Here is a 26,179-nt window from a genome sequence, read left to right as displayed (position 1 = left end):
ATGTGGTGTGGATTGATTTTTTTTCAAACATTAATATAGGTACTACAGTTACTGATAATCTTGAAAGAAAACACGCTGGCATGATGTAACAACAGGGGTATTCATCAGTTGAGTGATGGCTACAATGCAGGAGAAAGCAATGAGACTACATGTACTACGGTTTCATGAAAGCAGATCTTTTATTATTGTTTGCAGATGTTTTTGTTTAAAGAATGGCCTCCTAATAAAAACTATTAAAATATTGCTGTCAGCAGTTTAAAGATACAGGAAGTGTAGTAGACAAAAAAGGTACTGGCACAGTTTAGAACTAGGAATACCACAATTGAGAATTGTGAAGGTTCTACAAAAGTGCCTAAAATTTCATGATATTAAATTCAGTCAGTGTGTGCAATTGAAGATGATGATAAACCATACCATTACAATTTTGCCATGGGCATTCTTATTAAAAAGGGAACAAAGATAATGTGTTTTTAGAGAAAGTAAATCTTCTCTGCAAAAGTTACTTTCCTGGTCATGTTAACAGTCATAACTGTTAGATTTAGGATACAGATCCCTCATGCTATTCGGCAAATGCAACATAATATTCTGAAAATTAAACATTCGATGTACCTTGACCACTTTGAGAGCACTCTAATATTCACTTGCAATCAAAGGTATAACACAGATACTACCAGAGCATGAATTTAAGCAAACACATTAGTTTTTATTGTTTTGCTAATTATGTCACTAGTAATTCTTTACGACAAAAAATAGATTTTACAACATCAGTCTTTATATAGTACATAGAAAAATTATCCCAAATAAAACAAAATATTAAATTACAAAACCAAACATAATAAACTAATAATTTCACTTCTGTAATAGTTAAAAATGTCATTTTTGATCGCAACAACTTTTTATATTTTTTCTCTGTTTTGCTTGGACTTTATTTTATTTCCCTTAAGCAATTAAAAAACATTAGCTAGGTTGTCTGAAACATTTTGATCCCTGCATAAAAAGGCGTATTTTTTCTGTCAAATATACTTTTTATTTTTTAACAAAGTCTACTTTCAAGTCGATACACTTTTTCCAGCAACGCTCTAACCTCTTAAACCCTTCCAAATAGTAGTTGGCATCTTTCTCTGCAAAATAAGCGTATGTGATAACCCCCTTGTCCGATGAAAATTTCTTTCCTCCAAGCAAAACTTTAAGGTTAGAAAACAAGAAAAAGTCACTTGGAGCCAGATCTGGTGAATACAGTGAGTGGTCAACCAATTCAAAGTGCAATTCATGAATTTTAGCCACGGTGACCATCGAAGTGTGAGCAGGCACATTGTCCTCATGAAGTAGCACTTTCTTCTTCAAATGTGGTCTTTTTTTTTGCAATTTCTGCTTTCAGTTTGTCAAGTAATGATGCATAATATTGTCCTGCAATTGTTTTACCTTTTTGAAGGTAATCGATAAACAAAATTCTGTTACTATCTGAAAAAACAGTCACCATTACCTTCCCAGCCAATGGAACCATCTTTGCCTTTTTCAAAGCAGATTCATCCTTTGCAGTCCACTGTTTTGACTGTTATTTCATCTCAGGAGTATAGTGGTGAATCCATGTTTCATTTATAGAATCAACACAAAAAATCTGACTTGTTTTGCTTAAAACTGTGCTCCAGCAGTGTCTTGAATATGTTCATTCGAATGCGTTTTTGGTCCAAAGTGAGCAAACATAGTACCCAACACGCAGATAGCTTACACATATCCAATTCTTCATTTATATGTGACAAATATGTTCTTTCGATATCCCCATATCTTCTGCTATCTCTCTAAATTCATTGGTCGTCCAGTACCACTTGGTGAACTTTTCCAATGATATCGGTGGTGATTGCAGTTTTTGGCATCCCAAACATTCATCATCAACCAAGCTGGTATGATCATGTTTAAATTCAACTGCCAATCTTTTCATAGTGGCAAATGACGGACAGAGTCCTCGTAAACAGCATCCAACTCAGTTTTAATTTGTGTAGGCATGTTGCCTTTCAAATGCAAGTATTTAATCATGGCACGATATTCAATTTTTCCCATTTTCACAAAAAAATTCAGAATGACTTACTCAAACAATTATCAAACAACTCCTGAGCGTCCAAAACGGCTGAAATTTTAATGAGTACCTTTCAATACATGCGTGAATACACTCCCTAACTTTTGTTGATGAGTGCTGCCATCTTCATGTTGAGGCTCAAAACCTTTCAGACAGCCCTCGTATAATATTATATATTCTGCCAACAGATGACAAAATTAATATTTGAAAAAGAAAAAATCTACTTACAAATTATTTTTACAGTGATTTTTCTTAAGTAATTTAAAGATCTTTTAATACCTTCTGGGATACTGAAATTACATAAGTCATGAATGATTTTGTTTTCAAGAGTACGGTATGAAGGTAAAAATGTTTCTGGGTTTTTAGTAAAAATTTAAGATAAGCATGTATTAGAAATAATCTGTATTATAGCATTCAAAATTATCAGTTATAGAAAAGCTATGTAACTGAATGGTATATGAGTATGTTATTAGAGTGTGGCTAAAAATAAGTATTAGAAGTGAAAAATGAAAATGAATTTTCTAATGAAAAAGAATACAATCTAGTAAAAATTGAAATATATAATCTGAAAAGCTACAATCTGAGTAAAAAGAAATCCTACTCCAAACGGTTATGAAAATGTTCGTAAAATAAAAAACTAAAACATCATATAACAATATAGTTTTTATGATACATATTTTATTACTGTAGATATTAGTCATGTTTAAAGAACATTAAAATAAAAATTAAATAAACAAAAAAAATCACAGTATTTAAATCAATAACTAAGGACTAGTTAACAGGCTAATATAAATATTTTTCTAAAATTAAAACTAAACACTCCTGCATAAACAACTCTTAATACTAGTATGGTACACCACAACAAAACAACCTTTTGTAATAAATTAAAACAATAACAAGAAAAGATAAATTTATAACAAAATTTAGATAACAAGCATATATATAATTTTTACATTTTAAAATAAATATAGTAAAATTGTAACAATTAAAATACAAATGGAAACTATAAATGTAGTCATGTGAAAGTAACAGCAAGCCTAACAATATTTTATAAAACAATAAAATAAATAATAATATTAACTATAAATAAATAAAATACCTGTACAGTAGTAATATACATATATACATTAATATATGTACACGATTATAATTTATTTAAACAAGTAAATTCATAATTTGAAAAAATTATTACCTTGAATGAAAAAAAAATTGTTAATTTATTATTAACATACCACCTACATACATAAATGTATATCAACACTTTTTAACAGTTAATTGATCCCCATTTACTTTCAGTCAAACCCTTATATTTTATAGTTAACATCAAAATAAAATTTAATACATAAATAAACGAACAATGTATAATGTATTAAAATATATATATATATATAATTGTAAAACATACAAACTAATTATGTTGAAAATTTATTTTTTTACAAATGCCCTGAGTTATATTAAAGGAGCGCTTATTCGTTATACATGTATTTTTAAAAACATAATGGTCAAGCGTGCTATCGTAGTGCCCTAGATACCACAGTAAACTACATAAAAAAAAAACAGTCTATTTTTATTTTTTATTACAATACAAACTAAAGATCTGGTACTTCCCCTGATGTGGTGTCCCAAGATTCAGGGACCCTGAACTATGTACTATTTGTATGTGTACTATTTTTGTTATTGGCAACATTTTTAATAAATATAAAAAAAAAACTTTTCTTAATTGGAATTTTATGATACTAATAACATTCCTTTTTGTTTTAAGCGATGAAATTAATATGTAATAATATAAAGTAATTTTATTTATTTCAGCACGAGTATAAATGATTAAAAATACATATTTTAAGAAAGAATGGAATGATAAAATTAATAATGAACTGAATGGACACATTGGCATGATGTAAAACAGGGGTATTCATCAATTGAGCAATAGCTACAATGCAGGAGAAAGCAGTGTGACTACACGTACTACAGTTTCATGAAAGCGAATCTTTTATTACTGTTTGTAGATGTTTTTGTTTAAAGAACAGCCTCTCCCAATAAAGACTATTAAATACTGGTATCAGCAATAATGCAATTTTGGTCAAAATTTTTACTTAGTGCAAAAAATTGGAGTAAGTAGAATGCAATAATTAATTTTTCAATGTACTGCTATTTTGCATAATGAAAAACTATTGAAATAATAAATTAAAAAATTATTAAAAAACCTAAATTTCTGTACACCTTTGGTGTAAATAAAATAATTCTTTTCAGTTTGTTCAAAATAATAAGTAAAAAAATTCAAAATAAATTAAAAATACAATATAAAGTTAAATACCCAGCTAATGTATGTCTGGTTTAGAAAGATCTTAGGTTATGTTAAAAATAATTAAACACGTATTTCTGAAAATGAATTACTAATTATTATTAAATTAGTAAACCAAATAAAAATAAATAACTAAAATTGTAAGTATTAATTACTTGTGATAATATACTTTTTCTGCAAATAAAAACACCGCATATCTTAAACTAAGAATTGCTAGTATATAAATTTAAAATAATATTTTTTTATCTTCAGCCTTATTCCATAAGAAACTGTGTTTATAGAGGCACAATAAATAGAATAGAGAAAGGATTTTTTTTTCTTATTATCAATTAAAACTTAACTGTTATCACTAATATGTAATAATAAAAACTCTAGTTCTTCATGGAGAAGCCTATTAAAAATGATTACAATTATCTCACTTTTGAAATTACACACTTAAATTACAAATACCCATGTACACGATTAAGAAAAAGTTTATAAAACAATGATGACTTATTTACTATCATTTATTATGCTATTTTTATATTCATTAGCGTAATTCAGTCATTAATATTATTAAAAAAGCAATAAACAAGATTATATATAATTAAAGTTTATACATAACAATTTATAAATTATATATTTATAATTTTATACATATACACACACGCATTAAACATAAATTGGTGTTCTTTTAAAGTAATAGTAATAAAAATCGTTAATTATATTGTATAACAACCGCAATAATAAATATTTTCAAATAATTTTTTTTTGTAAAAATAAAATACCAATTTTAAATAACATTTTAATACAATCTTATGATTTAACAACAATAATGTTAAATCTTTACATAAATAATAAATTAAAAATGTATATTCAGTATAAATATCAATTATTAATGATTAAACAATAAGTAATGTAAAATAAACTTTTATTTAAAAGTTAACAAGTATGATAATATACAGATAAATTGTAGCATACTATGAATAATGAAGCATATTTCTGATATTCTAAAGGTAAAGTAAAACATTTTTACTTTATATTTAACAGTGTTTAAAAAAAGACAGTTTTAAAAAGATTTGGGTCTCAACATATATTATTAAAAGATTGAATTAATTTACTAAAAATAGTTTTGATTATAAATTGATTATGTACATTGTATGGTAAAATTTCTACTTATATATATATATATATATATATATTTTTAGATTAAATAATGACTTAATGATGTTAATATTTCTTGCTATTTAACACACTGTAACTAATCTGTTTAAGAATAAAATAAAATATATGATATATATATATATATTTTAAACCACTAATGAAAGTTATAATCCACCACCACTTCTTTCAACAGAAATGGTCTTCTTCAATTGTTCTTTATCATGTTTCTCATGTTCCATTTCTGCCATTCTAGCGAATCTTGAATATGCAACATGTCCTGATTTTATGGCTGACATCATCTACAAAAAATGACATCAATTTCATTAACAAAATGTAACAAATTTGTTTAAAATGCATTATAAAATAATTTCAAATCATTTAGATTTTTTTAAAGGTGCATATTTCTGATGTTTATTCTGGCTTATTTTACAAATTTTGGTTGTTTAATCTGGTTAATAATGTTTAAAAGAAAGCTATTGATGGGGTAGCTCCCAGTCATAAAAATTCAGTACGACACAAATGCTCAGATTTTTTATTACAGTTGTACATCTTATTTTAGGTCTATATGTAAAAAATGTATCATAGTACAATCTTACAGATCATTCGCAACTAATTACAGTTCTAGCAAAATGGTAGAAACCTGGTTAAAATTTTAACTCTACTCTCTTAAAATATAATGCATTCAAAGACGCTTTCAACAACTCACAGCTAAGCTGTGCAAAATAAATTGGTTACTACGCACAACTGATTAAAAAAGGATATTTGATGAACTTTCACCACAGCTGTTGACATTTATTGTAGTATTCATCATACAGAAACATTTCAATCATAAACATTTCATCATACAGAAACATCTTGTAAATTAAAACTGTATTTTACCAAATGAAACTTTGTCCTTTTTTCTGTGGTATTCTTGACAGTTTCAAGTTTCAATTTATTTAATGGGAAAATAATATGTATGAATTGAAGTAAATTACACATAAATATCATTGTTGTGAATATCACTGTAAAAGTCGAGAACCAAAAGGGACAGACTGCAAATCTTGTCTTATTCTTTTCTGAATCACACAGCTTGTCTTTGCTAATCTTAAAACTACTACCTGATTCTAGAATAAATTATAAATAAGACTTCTTTTCATTTATATAAATCTGAATTTTAATATCAATAAAACTCAACATTTCTTGTAGTGCATTTTTAAAAATAAATCTACTGGTTACGACCATTTATGATTAAATTAAATTATATACCACTTTTGTTATTATTTTTAACAGAAAAAACTATATCATTATATAAATCAGTGCAAGACATATAGTAGCAAACCGAGTGGTACGGTACAGTTGAATAGAGGGGACACAAACTGTGGAAGAAAAATAAAGAGAACTGTATAAAATCTAGTCTAATAAAATAATGACTTTCTTTAAAATCAAAGACAGTGAACCCTAAATATTTATTTCCATAAGTTAGTAAACCATTATCAACAAATTTTTTTTCTTAATAAATGATAACACTGATGAAAAATACTGTTCACTAGATTTTATGCCAGTACTTTAAGTTAAAGAACTTAAATTATCTGTTTTAATAAATTAACCTGGAAAAATTAACAAAATTAATTTTAGCTCTGGTATAAATAGGTCAACTCTAATTATTTTAATTAAATTTTTTGTTTTAAAATTTTTACTAATATGTTGTCATTAGCAGTAATTTTTTTTTAATCAAAGTGTTTATTAACCAGTTGGTTAAATATACAAATAAATAAAGATACAAGCTTTTGTGCGACAGAAAAGTGTCATGAATGCAGTTAACAATTAAAATTTCAAAAATCATGCAATAAATTTTTGAAAACAATAGAATTTTACTAACATTACATTCCTTATATGAATATAAAATAATTATACTAGTAAAAGTTGAGTACTGATGGGTGTTTTTCTGATACATATGCCCAATATCAAACAAGTGGAGAAAAGGCTTCTAATATCAAGAAAGAATTGTACCTGATTCGAGGATTACAATATTTTAAAATAAACAACAAAGAAATATTAAGCAAGTGAAAAATTTAAGCAGCCACTAAAGAATCTTTTGATAAGTAAATTTTATGTAATGCAAATAATAGTTTTTACAGTATTCTGAAATATACTACCTTTATTAAAAATTTAATTGTACATTATTATTTTGTTTTTTATTACCATGTTTTTTGATGAAATCATAAATTAGAATTCTATCAATCATACTCATGAAAAAAAATTATTATTGTTATTTATAAAAACTTGTTTATCTGTTTTGTAGTAGTTAGCTTAAAGAATAATATTATTTAAAACAAGTGCATGCAATTGAATTTAATTGTATATTTACTTCATGCATTTAACATAAATTGTAAATGTTTTTACATTACTTTTAATATATAGATATTCATGACAGAAACTAATTACATTATTATGTCAAAACATGACATGCATAAAAAAAAATTAAGCATAAATATGTCTATATACAATAAGTAATAAAACTACTCGATTACAAGAACTTTCATGCTAGCAACAACATCAAACAAAAAAGAATATCACGATTCTCTTCTATTATTTATTAGACAGAGAAAAGCCATTCTATCTCTTTATCATATATAACTATAGCTGATATGCATTTCAAAGAAAAAAATTGTTACTTTTATATTAAAAAAAGCTTTCAAGATTTTAATTGATTATAGAGGAACCATTGCCACTTTAAACATAAAGAATAGAAAAGAAGGAATAATGTCTATTCAGTAAAAAATATTTAGTGAACATCCATTATCAAAACAAAGAACTTATATTAACAATAGTAGAAGTAAAATTAAAATTTCTTAATTTGCAAAAAGTTGAATGGCTAGAATTACTTTAAAAGTGGTGTTACATATTAGTTTATAAGTTATGTTTAAAACTTTCATAACATATACCAACAATTCACAACATGTACTTTGCATATGTTAATTTAAACAAAATAAAACAAAACTATAATTCATTCTTAAAAAAACCAATCACTTGTTAAAAAAGAATTAAAAGTATATGCTGCCAAGTAGCTTAAAATGAGTATAAAAATCCATTACCTTATTATTATTATTAAAAATTACAATTAAAGTTAATAATAAAAATAATTACAGTAAAGCAAATAACTAATTGACAGTAGTGCTGTTAATGTGCAGTTATTATTTTATCTACCTGCAAATACTCGTCCAGCTCTACTTGGCCATTCATATTTGTATCAATTTCTCTGAGAATTTCGTGCAGTTCCTCCCCAGAAACATCAGCCTCGCCAAAGTTCTGCAACAATTACAGTTAGCCCCATACACAATCAACACACCCACCACCCAATCACAACATGTACTTTGCATACGTTAACACGTTTATCACTATTTATTTATTGCATTAATAAAATATATTGTAGAATTAATTCATGTGACTACAATTAAAGAATGTTTCACTGGTAATATAAAAAATTTATTTTAATACTAAAAAAAATTTGGCATGAAAAATAAGTTTTTACCTATAAATCAAGATAAAAGGCATTATAATGTTTGTTATTACTAAATGGATAAATCAGAATCAACCTCATTTAAAAATCATGATACTTTGATTACTTTTACAAAGGTATAGTAATATGGTTTCGATTTAATTTTCTTAACATTTGTACTGATTTACTTATAATTTGTATAAACAATATATTTCCACTTACGAACAATTTTTTTTAATGTATTATCAAATTGTTTAAGTCATTTCTCTATCATCAGGGATTATTTAAAACTTTGAACTTGCATCCATGCGTATAGTGTTGTTATATGTATGATTTCAATTAGAATTAGAATGAAATTAAAATCGTTATTTTTATAACAGCTGGTCGTCAATAATTAAAATAAGTTATATGTTATGTAACCCAAATTAAATAAAATTTCATGTCAGTAGGATGTATTACCAACCTATTGATTATTAATTATTGTATAATTTGTTTTAATAGTATATCATTATCAAATCTGAATTGATCATTCATTAATTTATTATTATTCAAATATATATGCAATTTCTTCTATATGCTACTTTTATGATAATTGTTAGTGTATCTAATATTTAAAAAAAATTCATTTGGGTTATAATTATGCCCATTTTCTAAAATGTGTTTAGCAACATTAGAGTGTTCTTTATTATTTTTAGTTATGTATCAAATATGCTCTTTAATTCTGATAGAAAATGAGCGACTTATTATTCCAATATATTTAAGATCGCAGTTTTCGCAGTTTATACACTCCTTGTTTTTCTAAATTTTATTTGTTGTCATATTTTATAGAATGAATAATTTATAGAAGGATCCTCATTAATTATTTATTTTATTATTTTGTTGTTGGTTGCATGGGCTGTTTTTAATTTAAATGTTTTAATAAATCTATTATAGTTTATGTTGTATTCAATCTTGGCATATTCATTTGTTGTGTTATTATTTATTAGTTTTATTTTGTCTTTTATGTATATTTTATTTTTTATTTTTGTATATAATTTATTTATTAAGATAATATCATATCCATTATTTAGGGCGATATGTTTAATGTGTTTTATTTTGTTATTTAATTTTATATTATTGTGTTTTAAGTATTTTACTGCTCTGTAGATTAATGAGTAAAAGTTGTCTTTTTTTGATTTGAAGAATGAAAATAGTTTAAGTGTATAATGGTATCCTGTTTGGTTATCTTTCTATACATATATTTTATTATTAATAAAATCTTTGTTGAATTTTATGCCTAAACACAATGCTATTATTATTTTCCCTGTTTAAAGTAAATTTAATATCATTTAAAGAATTCATTTCTTCAATTATTATGTTTTCTTCACTATCAAAATGTTGATTATATATTATTAAAATGTCATCCACATACATTTTATATAAAATAATTTGATGTTTATTGATTATATCGGGTAGAAATGTATTTTCTAGATCATTCATAAATATATTAGCTAAAATAGTGGAGAGTGGAGATCCCACACTTAGACCCTTTTCTTGTTTGTAATATTTATTATTAAATTTAGAATATTTATATTTAATACATAAATCTAGAAGTTTATTTATTTTTAATTTGTTCAGAGAACATAATTATATTTATGGTTTTGTTTGTGTCAATATCCTTCATATCAAGTGTTATAAACTTTGTTGTGTTATTTCATTTACATTATTAATTATATTTATTAGTTCGTAACAATTATTTAAATTATATTTATACTCAATTTTAATGTATTAGATAAAAATTTACTTAATTGGTACGTAGGTGCGTGAATATAATCTATAAGAGGTCTCATAAATATATTATCTTTATGGATTTTAGGTAGTGTTTTTAGTACTGGAGCATTGGTATTAGTTATTTTAAAATATTGTTTGGTGTATTCATCCTTGAATATGTGTTTACTTTTTTAATATTAGATGTAATCTTTTTACTTCCTTGTATGAAGTAAAGGAAGTAATTTGATTGCAAAAAATTTTAGTTTCCAGATTTCAATGGAAATATCCATTTTTACCATCCTTGAATCCATTTTGACTAGTTTCAGTGTGATGTCTGTATCTACAGATGTATCTCGCATAACTCAAAACCAGTTAGCCGTAGGATATTGAAATTTTGGATTTAGGACTGCTGTAACATCTAGTTGTGCACCTCACCTTTTGATTGCAATTGACTGAACCAAAGGTGTCCAAAAAAGCCCAAAATCCAAAAAAATTTGGATTTTAGACTTTTTCTTAACTACAGTAATAAGTCTTCATTGAGAGCTTTTCAATGATATAAGTGGTACTTATTTTCATTGGTACCAGAGTTATAGCTAAATGAAATTTTAATTAATGAAATATTTGGATCTTAGGGGAAAGGCATATCGGTTCAAATCAGACTTATTTTTTTTAATATAAATATATTGATTTATTAATAATTATTAACCTTTCATTGTAAAAAAAAAATTCTATGATGAATAAATATTCAATAACAAAAAAAAAAAAAAAAATATTAAAAAATATCAGTTTTTAATGAAATAAAATTTTATGTACTTTTCATTTAAAAAAAATGTCTATTTGTAATTTAACAGGGGTACAAGGAAGTCATGTGTTGTCCAAATCAGATTTTTTAATTTTGTTAGTGGGATCTTATATTTCTTTAAACTTATTATTTTCTATAAATTTGTATGTTTTATCTATAAATACATTATTATTAATGATAATGGGAGTGTTAGTTTCGTCTGATTTGACCATAAATGCATTACTATTTTTTATTTTGTTTTTTATTCGTCTGTAAATGTTGTAGTTTTTATTGGAATGTTCATTTTTGTCATTGAAATTTTTATTATTTTTAATATTATCAATTACATTAACAAAATTAATTCTTAGTTTGTTTTTATTATCTATGTTATCAATTTTTAATAAATTATTTTCTACATCAATAATCGTGTTTTTGATAATCATTTTCTTATTTAAGGTTGGTAAATTAAATTCAAACGCATGTTTAATGATATTAATCTCTTCCTTATTAAATTTGATGTCTGTAGTATTTATTATATTATCTCAAAATCAGTGTTTATGATTGTTATCATGTTTTATCTGTTTATTTATTAAATTGTTTATTTTATTGTTTAATATAATATAGTAATATCCCTTTGACCAGAATAAAGATATGTAATGCATTTCTTCCCACAGGAAAAGAAAATATTTATTTGTTCCAATTTTGCTGATGACTATGATGAATTTAAACCATTCAAGGTACACAAGTGGTACTATTCAGAGTAATGGTGTTCATTATATAGCTCTCTGGTGAACAGAGTGAAAGGTGTCAGTTGTATATCAGATACATTTCACAACAGGCTTAGCATTTTGATGTGCAACAGAAATTCACCTAATTCAGGAAGACCTATGGGAATCTTCATTCCAAATTCTGCCTACTAAACTACATATAGATTATACTATTTTTTTGAAAATGACTATGCCATTTTTGCATCCAGTAGAGCTATATAGGCAATGGGCTATAGCATCAACATGTTTAAAGTACTTACAAAATCACAACTCAGAGTATTAACTGAAATTATAAATTTATACAAACTGGAACTGGAGTATCCTTTAGTTAAAGAGAATGGTTAGAGAAAGCCTCTATGTAATAAATGTGAAAGATGTAAGAAGAAAAAATGTGATTGGGACTGGCTCTCAGGGATAAATTTTGAAGGAGTGTAGTTTAGAGTAACCAGTATTCTCAATTTAAAATGCTTACTTTTCAAAAACTTCTCAGAAAAATTCAAATACACATTTACTTCGCAAATTGTAACTAAAATGGTTATTAAAAACTTAGAAATTATAATTTCATTAAAATTAACAATTTTGATTGTGCTTCTGCACACTAGCTTCTTAAATGACCCCTCATATCCTTTTTTGGAAAAACAGAGGTAAATAATTTATTATAAAATTCATCAAATCTTGTTCATGTAAGTAATAAAACATATAGAAATTATGAATATACAAAAAACATGAAATTATATGCATAGAAATTATAATAAAAGATTTATAAATTAACCTATTTTATAAAAATATTAATTAAAAAAAAGAATAACATTCTTACATTGTATGCACACACATAAATAAAAAATAAAAATACCATACACATAAACAAGACCCAATAAAATTTATACATATATAAAAGCTTGAATTGAATTGGCATCTGGCACTGAAGTAAAAATTATGTAGTAAGCAATTAGATGACAATACCACTTTTTACAGATTTTAATGCATTTCTTTACCTGCAAAAAATCTGACAATTCTAGTGCGCCACCATACTCCATTAAAACTTCATCCAGAAATGATTTCACTTGAACTTCAGATGAATCAAGTTCTAATTTCTATTGAATAAACAGTTTGAAAAATAAGTAACATGTTCAAATTAAAAAAAAGAAAAGGAAAAGCAACAATTTTCTAATCAAAAAATTATTTTTATCCTGATAGAGTAAAATGTATCTTTTTACAATATTTTTAGAAGCACAATCAAATAAAATAGGAAATTAACATGCATATTAGATCGCACAACTGACAAGACTGGATATGAATTTAATGATACCTGAAATCTGATATTTAGTGAAAGTTTTTTTTTATCAAACAGAAAAAAATATAATCTTCAATTAATTATGGTTGTAAATGTCGACAGTATTGTATAAGACTACTAACAAATTTTTTACAATCAAAATTAAATACTAATAAACACTGGTAGCCAAAGAGGTAGCAAGTGCAATTAATGCCGGCAGTTTCAGTTGCTGTCAAGTGATGTCATTTTGTGCAACTAAGTATCATGTGAAATGTATAACTTGATAGGTACAAATGCAACATGTCATAGATTATGATTGATACAAAGAAAAAGAACATGTTGCAATAAAAAGCTTGTTTAAAGTCAGTTCTTTTCGCCATGAAGACAGTGCAAAGATTAAAAAGGCTTACAGGGTCATGACTTGATTCAAGCACAATTTCTCATGGAATGTGTGCTTTTGCAAGGAGAGATAGTGACTGCCCAACAAGCTGAACTGATAAGAAAGTAACTGCTGCTGCCAAACTGGACAAAAGAATCAATGAATATTATTTGAATATGAAAGATATATTTGGAAGATTTGAATGAACAAAAACTGTGCACATAATTCGTCTTTCATTTCCTGTCAATAAAGCAAACAGATGAATGAGTTGCCGCCAGACAAAATCTTTATTTGCGACAAAAATTGGTGTTTTCACATGATATCGAAAGTAAGTACTGTGAAAAATTAAGATCAGCAATAATTCTCAACGATTAAGAAAACTATGTTTCCAGGAATTGTAAGTTAAGATGACGTTGACTATTGTAATTATTTTATAATTATCTTTTTTTTGCAGACAAGGAGAAAGAGTTAGTAAAGAGAGGTTGCATAATTAGTACAGAAAATTATAAAGGTGTTTTGAAGCATTTCAGTCACTTGATATGTATTCTGTTTCAGACTAAGTGATTTTTTTTTTGCTTCCTGCTCAACAATGACCTGCCTCAATTGAAAACAATTTGTTACTTTTTTGGCACAAAAACAGGTTGTGACATTGCACCATCCCTACTCTTGTCAAATCTGTCTATTCATGACTATTTCCTACACCTGCCACTGAAGGTGAAAGAGATCTGATTTGACATCATTAATGACATCCAAACTGATGCATAATTGTCTTAAGGCTATTTACGTAGCTCAACAGAAGATTACTCTAGCATCAATGTAAAGGTTGAAACAAGTATCAAACAGTCCACAGAATTGTTGTACAATAATCTACTTAAATAAGGTGGAAAAGAAATTAATCAGATATTTTACAATGTTTGCCTTAATCATAGCACCTGCACTGTATATATGCAGTTGAATTTCTTTTTTTACGGCATGTGAGTTTTTCTTATGTTTTCAGACGGATTTTATTTGTTTGCTTCCATAATCAGAGGATGCTATAATACTCTGTTCCAAAGAATGTAATGTATTGTCAGCTGTTTGTAAGCATACTGATAATCATGAAACAAATTTTTTAATTAATACAAATTAAAATGCATTACTAAAATCAATTAGTTGATATGAAACATAGCCAAAATCATGGCCCATAAAGATAATCTGAGTGAAACATACATACATCTCAGGGGCAATCTAGAAGTACAGATGAGAAGTGGACAGGCAGAAATACAAAGAAAAAGAATATTCTTTACCATCTGCTTTGAGTGCCTCCATATTGATTCAGCATCCAAAAGAACTATCAGCCAAATGTTTCTAGAAGCTCTGGAACCAGTTTTACCTGGTAAACTTTTCTTTGTACTTAGTCTAATCATTTTTTTTTAAGATGGGCAACTGACTAAACTGATCTCCTTGCTAGGGAAATTTTTGACATACACGCTTATAAATTAGGTACACTAATTAATTAAAATATCAACAACCTACTATATTTAACAAATTTATGCATAATCATTTTGATCCAACAAGTGTAAGAGGAAAAAATTACTGAAGTACCAGTTCTGTAACAATAAATATCATAGTGCTGAACAAGTCCATTACTCATATAAATTTTATCAGCAATACACACAATTGGTTACATCTTGGATGTTTAATACATTGTATACCATCCTTGGCTTCTTTTTACATGATTTTGTCAAAACTTTCTTTTTGCTTCAATTCACTTTCTTCAATGTGAACTTTTACAACCCAACTAATTTTCAACATTATAATGTAACATTAAATCTCAGAAGCTTCTAATATTTGTTTTTCTGTTTCTCCCACTATCAGTCATCTGTTCACTACCATAAATCATTCCTCCAGACTTTGGTGACTTATGGTGTGTTTTTATTTCTTCTTTTCACTCTTGCTAGGTATCAAATTTTGGCAACTTATATATATTTATGCATATTAATATGTACACATATATATAGGATGATTCAAAATTGCACGGTAATCTCTTGAGAGATGATCCTATAGCCGAAAATAAGGTCATATATGCATACGTCAGAAAACTGTTTGTTAACAAGTTTCGGCTTGCAAAACATTTTACTGATATATTAACTAACAACTTTGCAAAATACCAGCTGTTTACTAGGTGTTTTAGCATCATTGTAGATCAACTTTATGTCAACTGTTTTCCATAATTTTAATGCAGTTAAATATAAATTATGGCTGCCTGTATTAAAGCTGTATTTTGGCTGTTGGGATCAATTAATAAAGTACATCTCAACAATGATCAGTCTGAAACTGAAGAACTGTGGCTTACAACCTGATCAAAGACAGTAGTATAATCTTATATCAACAAATGGTTCAACAAAGAGCATTGTAGAGCCACTCAGCATTTTACATAACTTGCAGGAGAGAATTTATGTAGTAACTGTTAATTAAAGATGATAATCTGCCATCATCTTTATTCAAGCAATAGACATCAAGAAATTTACTTGCTTCCATTGTATTCAAATGGCAACAAAATTAAGTAAATGTAATTTTATTCATTTTAAATATGGTTATATATAATTTTATTAATATTAGGACCATTTTAAATGATTTTTTTTCTAAGGCTGCAAGGTTTTTTAAAGATAAAAACAAATATTCTATAAAAATGATAAAAGCAATATTTAAGTAGTTTTACTAACATATAAATAAATTACATGGCATCTGTACAAGAAACAAATATGTAAATACTAATTAAAAATAATAATGCAGTTTAAGTAGAATAGTATGCTTTAAAACTTAAAACAAAAATCTAGTTACCTTCAGGCCTCTACGAATGTCATTAATAGACACATAACCCTTACGATCCTTATCAATAATCTGGAAACGTTTAATGTAAAGGTTAACCTCATCTTTGGACAAATTGATTGGAATCTTGTCACGAGATGCTCTGTTAACCATTTGTCCCATTTCATTCTGCAAGAATTCTGCTGCAGTATCTAATTGTTTCTGTAATAAACAATGTTCATGCATAAATTATAAATAAAATGATAAGAAAATAATAATAAAAATAATAAGGTAAGAAATTCAAACCTCCTTTATTATACTACCTGCACAGTCAAATTAATCTGAATTTGATTAAAGTAATGTAATTATACAAAAGCTGACTAATTATTAAGCTGTACTGATATTCTATAATTCAGTTAATAATTTTTTGTTTTATTGATAACATATATTTGATAAGTTTGATGCATCCTAATAGATTCTTTAAAAAATCATTAATACCTACCTCAGGAATGCACAGTAAGAGGGCACGACACTTTGCAGTTCTTTTAGTATTTATGGTGATGTATTTCAAAGTTGAGAAATCTGTGATCATTTTCTCTGATTAAAATTAGGGCTTTAAACCGTTAAGATACTGTAATGTGAAATGATTTCCGACATGATAGTTTGAATAATTAATTCATTTTATAAAATTCTTATAATTAAAATTAATAAGAATTAATTTACTGGTTATTTTAACCTTTTTCTCAACTTCATTCCAGTGCAATTCCTCAGCCATAATGTCTACAATACCAGGCAGAGCTTCACTTGCAGCTTGCACATTGAGGAAAGCCAATCTTAATCTACGGGCAATCATGTCTATTGCAGTTATTCCATATTCTCTTACACCATAGCGAATCTAAACAGAAAAAAATTAATGTAAGTATACAAAAATTATATACCATTCCAGTATTAAAAGATTAATAGCTATGTATGTATGTATGTATGGAATAGATCTCTGTATAGAATTGGTTGGGACTGAAATGTAGTCAGCCACGAAAACACTGTTAAACCAGAAAATTATTTTCCTTTTAATAACAGCTACAATAAGTAGCTTTCTGTAAACTATTAAACTGAAATAGTGGATTAAGGTACTATACATTAATACTTATCAGATAAAATTTTATATATAATTTCAGCCTACTAATAATTATGACGGAATTTGCTCTGTTTGATGGAATTTGTTTGTTTGTTAAACACTACGATTATCTGTTTTTAATTGTTTATATAATTTAACTGTTTTAAACTAATTACTAAACATTACTAATTATAATTTAATTACTGTTTTTGAAAGTGCTATGTTTTGATCTTAAATAAACAAAATAATTACTACACATTAATATAAAATTATTCCTACTGATTTTGGCCAATCCTCGTTTTGTTTAATAGAATTTGAGGTCTTTGTTTATTTTACTGTTGAAAAACTTGATTTGCTGCACAGTCTCTCTTTTTGTAAGTTTTAGGACATTGGCGTCAATCCCATTATGCTGGTCAATTTATCACATTAAAATTCTTTTTCATCTCTATATGCTGTCTGTCATCTTCCACTTCTGCTTTTTCATTCTCTTTCATCCTTTTGTTTTTCATCTCTCTGATTTGTACTTGTCGCAAAGAAGTTTTTTAATACCCCTGGTTTGAACTACTTATTGCTACTACCATCAGGCAACTTTAACACGAGGCTATTCAAAAACATCAGCAACTTTAACACAAATGCTATTCAAAGCCTTCTTTAAATAGGAGTTCTACTCAGTTATTTAGTCAAAGAAAACTCTCTTGACTAAGAGTTATCAAACAGAAAAAAATCAATGTAGTTAAATAAACAAAATTACATTTGTAATTGGCAGTTTAATAATAGTTTCTGTTTAATATTACTTTCAGAACTGAAATAATTATTAAGGTTTAAGCTTTCTAGGAATATCAAAGTACGTTTTTATTTGGTTACAGCATATCAGCCTTTAGAACTGAGGGAATGTTCATCCTAATTAGGTTGGATCTTCTCATGAAGATTATGATTTACCATTAAGTAAGACAAAGTCTTTAACCTAGTTTTACAGAGATTCTCTTCAGTATTTGTAACTTTAAATACCAAACAGATTTTGACAAAAACCATGAGTAGACTATTCCACTAAATATTATCTTAAAAATTCAATTCTGATGTTTTGGTTATATTATATTATGACATCTTAATCTACTTATCATTTTTCTTATTTGGAAATCTTACTTGCCTTGAAGAAAAGTTCAAATGACAAAAGCACACTTGCACTTTAAAAGATATTAACTATATTATATTTAGTGCTATTTGCCAATAATAATAAATAATAATATATTAATGCAGACCTCAAATAATTATTAAAAAAGAAATGATAGTATGATTCTAATCTGATAAACTAAAAGAAACAACAATAAAAAAATCCTGTAAAGCTAAAAACCTTACAAAAATACTAAAGTAACTAATTATAATTAACTGACAAAAAAAAACTTTTTTATTACAATCTCAGAACTACATCATGCTAATAAATTGTAAGAAAGTAAAGTAATACCGTGCTAAAAGGTTTGTTCAGTATTATATGTAAATGTGCAGAATGAATAATGAAATGCATCTGAATGTATAATCACTGAAAATTAACTGATAGTTATCAGTGGCTAGATTTAAATAATTAAAAAACCATTCTAATTGTGTTATTATTGTATATATCTTAAATAATAATATATATGTTAAAATTTTAAATATGCAGTTTTTGTCCACGACAATTGGTAATGAAATGATTTAAAATTATAAATTATTAAAATTACAAACCAAACCAAATAAAACTTTGTAATTATCAAATTTGGTTTAGTTTACTATTAAAAAAATATATACGTTTAAGTAATTTTAAAACAATATCTTTTATAAAAAACTAATTTTTCCACTTACTGCTTTACTGTTTTGCTCCAAATTTAATATTTTTCAAATATCTTTGCTCTGTCAGAATGCTTTGTGCAAAATTAAATTAAAAATATAATGTATATTTGCCACCTCAGTTATTGATACAAAATGAACGATTCTGCTTATAATAAAATCTGTGTCTGATGATGGAAGTGTTGTTTTTAGTAACGTAATTTAATATATATTTTAATTATAACCTGAAGAATTTAAATTACATTAAATGATTTCTCTAATACAATCATCAAATAATGATTTGGGTTAGATTTTCATTTATTGTACTTTTATATTTAATAGATTCCTGAAAGCATTTTAAAATTTTCTGTAGTTCTTCCTATGTAATGTTTTACCAAGTTTCTATATTCTATTTTGTACACTCCTGCTTTCTTACAAATACAAAAATTGGATTTGTTATTAATTATTTAATCGAATTTTGTTATTGTTAATTAGAACATTTTATAATCAAATTAAAAAAAAATATTTGTTTGCATTAATATTATAATTTAAAAGGTATATAACATAAGCAGAATAATTAATTTTATATCAGTGACTGAGATGTAAACATTACTCTACATTTTTATGTTTTACTTGCATTTTTAATTTAATTTCTACATAATGTTCGAATGAAGAAGAGATCTCTGAAAAAGGAATAAACATCAAGCAAAAACGAAAAAGGAGAAAAATAATTGTTTATAAATGATTACATTCTGGAGGTAAGTTGGAATTCAGTTGGACTATTCATTCTACTATTATACAGAGTGAATCAAGAGCATGGAACCCCTCACAAACTTTAAAACCATTCCAGATAGAATACTGTAACTTTCGGGATAAGGTATCAGTCAACTACTTTACATTTTGACAAGAAAGAGAATTTCAACCCCTTCTTGGGGGAGGAGTGGCGGCTCAGGGCTTGTAAGTCAAATATTTTAAGTGGAACACCCATGTGTGATTAAATGAAAACAGCCTCAGTAACTGGCATACTGTATTTTCTCAATTTTTATGAAATAATTGAATCAATTTATTAAATTTTGATCTGTCTTAGTTCAATATCGAATACACAATTCTTACTCTAAATTCTGCTTGAAAATATTACTAGAATCATTTAGTTTTCATATGACCTTTACAGTGATTTAAAACCTACTACATGCAACATAAAAAAAGCAAAAAAAAAGTGACGAAGAAAAAAATCTATTACTCACTAAATGAAATACGAGTAATTATATAAATACTCCTTATGTACAATTCCTGTAGAATAAAACAAACACTTTTTATTATTTTATCTAATAAATAACTTTGATTAAATCATGCATCATATTAAGTATTGAGAGATAAAATTACATTTATAAAAAATTAAAACAATCATTAATAATTACAATTAATTAATTGTTTTATTTGCAAGGGGAGCGATATTTCAGTTAAGAACCAGAAAATTAGATTCTTCTGAATTATAAATAACTATTATCAAACAACAACATAGTTCACCTACACTTAGATCATTCATATGAAGTTTGAGATTCTGTAATAACATATGAGTATTCAAAACTGTTTTAACAGGCAAGTCTACAGTACAAGTTTTTAGTACAGAAAATAATTTAATAACTTATATCTGATCTGCTCAAGAGTACAACTGAGTTATGGGTGTAGGCCAATTTACTTCTTTTTTTTATGTAAGTATTTAATTTTGAGAAACCCAGGGAGCACTATCCCCCAAATAGACCCATACCTATAGGTAGACAGCAACTTCAACGATCACACATAAAACTCAACCACACAAATATTTAAAAAGCAAACAAAAATATTTTAATAATTGTATTCATTAATTCACAAAAAGAAAAACCCTGATTGTGATATTCATCAAGAAGTCATGTTTGTCTGTATCATACAAATATATATATTTTTTCTTTCCACAAAAAGAAATGTGTAAATGAATGATTAATGTATGAAAATCATGAATAAAAATTATACAATTTGTCAGATTACACAAAAAAAGTTTGAAATTAACTGCATGAGTTATGAAAATGTATAAATGAGTAAGTGAAAGGTACTGTGAATCAGTGATTAAAATTGAAATAAAATCAATATGAATTACAAAAACTTTTTTATCACATTAAGAGTTTAATACCATAATTATTATTATGCAACAAAACATCTTAACCCTCTGCTATTTGTCACATAATTTCTGGAATGGTCCACACTAATTATAGTTCTATGCAAATGGCATAATATTTCACAGGCAAAAATTTTACAGACAGTTTTTTCTGTATGTGTAAAAAATACTACTAAGCCGAGACTGCAAACATTAATAAACTTAATATATATATAATTTTTTTTTCAAATCAATTATTTTAAGAATCATATTTTAAAAATAGTTCTTTAAAATTTTTATAAATATTTTTAATTTTATTTTTAAAATCAATTCTTTTAAGAATCATACTCCCCTGTACTAAATACAATATATTTATTTTATTAGATCTAGATATATATTCTGTACTTTGGTTGATGTAATCAAATTAAAATATATATATATATATATATTTTTTAAATCAATTAAGAAGTGAAGTGAGTAAAGTAAGTTCAGTTAAATGGACAACATGCATAACTGCTTTACTTAAAATTATTTTTATTTGATTTTACGCTTTGAGATCATATTTATATATATATTTTTTATATGTTATATTTTATGAAGTCTGTAATGTAATTTGACATGAATATATACTGCAGCTGATGATGCGAGTAAATCGCAAAAGTGCTCCTGCATACACGAGGTCTGTAAATAAAGTAATAAGACTGGTTCAGGAAAACTTTTTATTTACAATCCAATTATACATGGACTCTATCACTTTCAAAATAGTTCCCTTTGGAAGCCATGCAACGCTTAAACGGCTTTCCCACTCTTCATAGCAGTGTTGGAACTCAGAAACTGGAATATCCTTCAGATGGTCGGTTACATTTCTTTTAAGTCGAGAACAGGAAAAAGTTGCAGGGATTCAAGACAAGTGAATAAGATGGTTGAAGAACTACAGGAATGTTTTTCTTTGCCAAAGTCATTAATTGAGAGTGCAGTTTGACAAGGTGTGTTGTCATGATGGAGCATTCAGTTGCCTTTGATGGCTGGTCTCACGCACGCCTGTCTTTTCCGCAGTCTTTCAAGAATTTCTTGGTAAAAATAATGATTTACAGTCTGCCCTGTAGGCAAAAACTGTTTATGAACAATGCCATTACTAACGAAGAAACAAATTAGCATGGCTTTGATTTGCTCATTTTTGCTTTTTTGGAACGTGGTGAATTTAAAGTGTGCCATTCCTTGCTCTGGCGTTTTGTTTCTGGGTCGTACTCAAATATCTAAGATTCATCACCAGTAATAACATTTTTTAGAAAATTAGAATCTGTTTCAATTCGCCCAATAAGATAGCGGCGTACTTCCACCTTGTTGTTTTTCTGCTTAACAGTGAGGTTTTTTGGGGTCAATTTTATACAAACTTTTTTCATGACCCAAAAATTGATCAAAATTTGATGGACCTTTTTCTTAATGTTGGTTTCTGTATAGGGTGCACCCTGCTTGGTCCAATAGACTGTGGTACAGTTCAAATTCAATTGTTCTGCAATCATTCTGACAATTAATCGCCGGTCGTTCCATATCAAGTTTCTGATTCACTCAACATTGTTGTCACTTTTTGACCTTAACAGTCTTCCAAAGCGTGGATCGTCTGCAACTGATTGCCGGCCATCTGCAAATGCTTTAAACTACCTAAAAACTTGGGCCCGTGAGAGAGCGTAATCTCCATATACCTTTTCAATTTTGAAAAACTTTCAGTAGCATTCTTACAGTGTTAGCATTCTTACAGAGTTTTAACACAAAACTTGATTACACAGCGTTGCACATAATTAGTATCACTCATTTTTGTAACACACAACAAAAAATCGTTTCATAAAAAGTTTGTTTACTTACATCTCATGTGGCAACAATAGACTAAAAATATTAATACCTAATATAAATCTGCTGTTCATATAACCATATGTTTACTAGTAACTTTACAGTTTACTTTAGTAGTTTTTCTTGGCTGCCAAGAAAAACTCGTCTCATTACTTTATTTACAGACCTAGTATAGTGGAATAAGGTAAGTCATCCTTCTCTATATATATTATTATGTATATAAACCTACGTTTCAAATTTTGTGGCTCAAAGATCTCCAAGACTACTAGATCAATTTCATTGAAATTTAGGTAAGCTGTAGTACTGCATCTGAAGTTATATATGTGAAAATTTTTAAGATTGGTTGAGTGGTTCTTGAGTGTTCATTTGTCAAAAAAATTTGAGAGGGTAAGCTAGAATAGTGGTTTGTTATGATGCTGTACGTTTGAAAGTGGAAACAGAATAAAATAAAGAAAAGTCAGTCTTTAATCAATATGTTGTTGAAAAATACTGTTATATTGAAAAATAATTACTTAAATACTATTATAATATGATTAATACCTCAGCATCTATGTATGGAAATTCTGGATGCACTTTCTTTCCAATGATAGGCCAGCGCTTTCCAGTAAGAGAAGCCAGTTTTGCAACAGCAAATGCTCTGTCTCCATAAGCATTTGCAAGATGTTGTGCAGTTTCACATTCTAAACCAAAATCTTGCACAAGTCGAATGTACATTGTTGGAGTCCAGCCATGAGCACCCTCTATTAGAAGTCCATCAGTTATACATGGTGACGCTTTTAATTTGCATACTGCACAGCAAAAATTAAAATTCAATATTAAATGCTTTAAAATATATATAAATAAAAATATAAGAAGAAATGTTTTGTATTAAATGTTTTTTCAGCAATATAAAAGCAATTTTTAACAATCAATAAGAAATTCAATAAATAAGATATTACATTAGAATATTTTAATACTTTATACTAATGAAAAGATTGTCTAATTCTGGGTTCTCAATTTGGAAATATGAGGACTGATAACCCTTAGAACTAAACCAGCAGAAACTTCCCTTGTAATAGAAACTGATACCATACTTTTGCAACACATCTACAATACAGAAGAAACATTACACACTCCTTAACGTTACACAATTTATGAATCGCAGGCAAATGTATTTACATAAGCACAGTAAAGGAATTAGAAAACAGCCATTTTTAGACGACAGAATTTCAAAGTTTAGCTTTTTTTTCTTTCCATCCATGTTATCTATGAGGGCAGTTCGGAAAGTAACCTCAATTTGGCTACAATTAAAACACTGAATAAATAAAAATATTTTATTATATACAACTTAATACTACTGCTTTTAACTATTTTTAAACAGTCGCCATATAAACTCAAGCATTTGTCATAGCATTTCACTAGTTTATTACAAATACCTTCTTCATACAATTCAGCCACCTGAGTACCTAGCCAACCTTTCATGGCATTTCAAAGTTTGTCTTCATCATTGAAGTGCTGCAATGCAAGCCATTTGATGCAAGTCTACTGTGAAACTTTGAAAAAACTTAGACAAGCCATCCAGAACAAACGACGCGGTATGCTGCGATCTGATGATGTTGCATAACAACGTTCGTCCTCACAGTGCTCAAAGAACCCAAAAACTTCTGAATCAATTCCAATGGGACATTTTTGATCATTCTCCATACAACCCGGACTTGGCGCCAAGTGATTACTCATGTGAAGAAATGGCTTGCGTCGCAGCACTTTGATGATGAAGACGAATATTAAAATGCCACGAAAGGTTGGGTAGGAATCCAGGCGACTGAAATTTATGAAGAAGGTATTTGTAAATTAGAGAAAAGTTACAACAAATGCTTGAGTTTAAATGGTGATTATATTTAAAAATAGTTAAAATCTGTAGTTTTACGTTGTATATAACAAAATATTTTTATCTATGCAGGTTTTTTATTTATAGTCAAATTGAGGTTACTTTCTGAACAGTCCTTGTACATTAATGTCAATCAAACACTTATAGAGAAACCAAATGTAAAAGTTAAAAACCAGTCTACAATTTTGTTTCACTGGATAGGGAACAAACTGACTTAGTCCTGGAAAGCAATAATTTGCACAAAAACCACGTATTTATATTTATTTCAAAAGCAGATTCACGAACTTAATGAATAGAATATTTTTCAAACATTCAATACCTATTTAATTATATTTATTTATCTCCATTTTCATTGTATATTTTGAATTGTAGAAACAACTGAAACCAATAGTAGTTTCATTTTCTTGAATCCTGAAATCACTAAAAAACTGGCAACCAGGATTAAATCAAGATTGGGAAATCTACAACCACTGCAGTATAAAGTCTTAATCAGAATTTTTTTTTTAATATAAAACTATAAACTTACTCAGTGATACATTCTGGCAGATGTTATTTCAAGGACAGTCAAACAATGGACAGCAAAATCTCTAAAATGTTAAAAAACTGAAAACTCATATTTAAAAATCCATGGAATCTGAAACATTGGACAATCAAGGAATCTACCAGGCAATTCTAATGAA

The 26,179-nt window shown here is 27.1% G+C and overlaps 1 protein-coding gene across 3 annotated transcripts in view; it reads right to left on the bottom strand.

Annotated features, from left to right (window-relative positions):
* Positions 1-2,732: 2,732 nt before the first annotated feature.
* The window catches only part of Gpo1 (glycerophosphate oxidase 1), a 114,519-nt gene continuing 91,072 nt past the window's right edge, over positions 2,733-26,179 (bottom strand). For 2 of the 3 annotated variants that reach the window (XM_075356666.1, XM_075356667.1), the window contains 5 exons: positions 24,173-24,420; positions 17,476-17,634; positions 16,773-16,961; positions 8,709-8,810; positions 2,733-5,818 (listed from right to left, as the gene is read on the bottom strand). In XM_075356666.1, the coding sequence (XP_075212781.1) occupies positions 5,684-5,818; positions 8,709-8,810; positions 16,773-16,961; positions 17,476-17,634; positions 24,173-24,420 (833 nt within the window). In that variant the 3' untranslated portion in view covers positions 2,733-5,683. Of the gene's footprint in view, positions 5,819-8,708; positions 8,811-13,292; positions 13,392-16,772; positions 16,962-17,475; positions 17,635-24,172; positions 24,421-26,179 lie in introns of all 3 variants that reach the window. The other variant, XM_075356668.1, reaches the window with a different exon arrangement.

This window comes from Lycorma delicatula, chromosome 2, assembly GCF_047948215.1.
Source record: "Lycorma delicatula isolate Av1 chromosome 2, ASM4794821v1, whole genome shotgun sequence".
Lineage (NCBI taxonomy): Eukaryota > Metazoa > Arthropoda > Insecta > Hemiptera > Fulgoridae > Lycorma > Lycorma delicatula.
The sequence above is the reverse complement of the archived record's forward strand: the minus strand, read 5'-3'. Positions and strand labels throughout refer to the sequence as shown.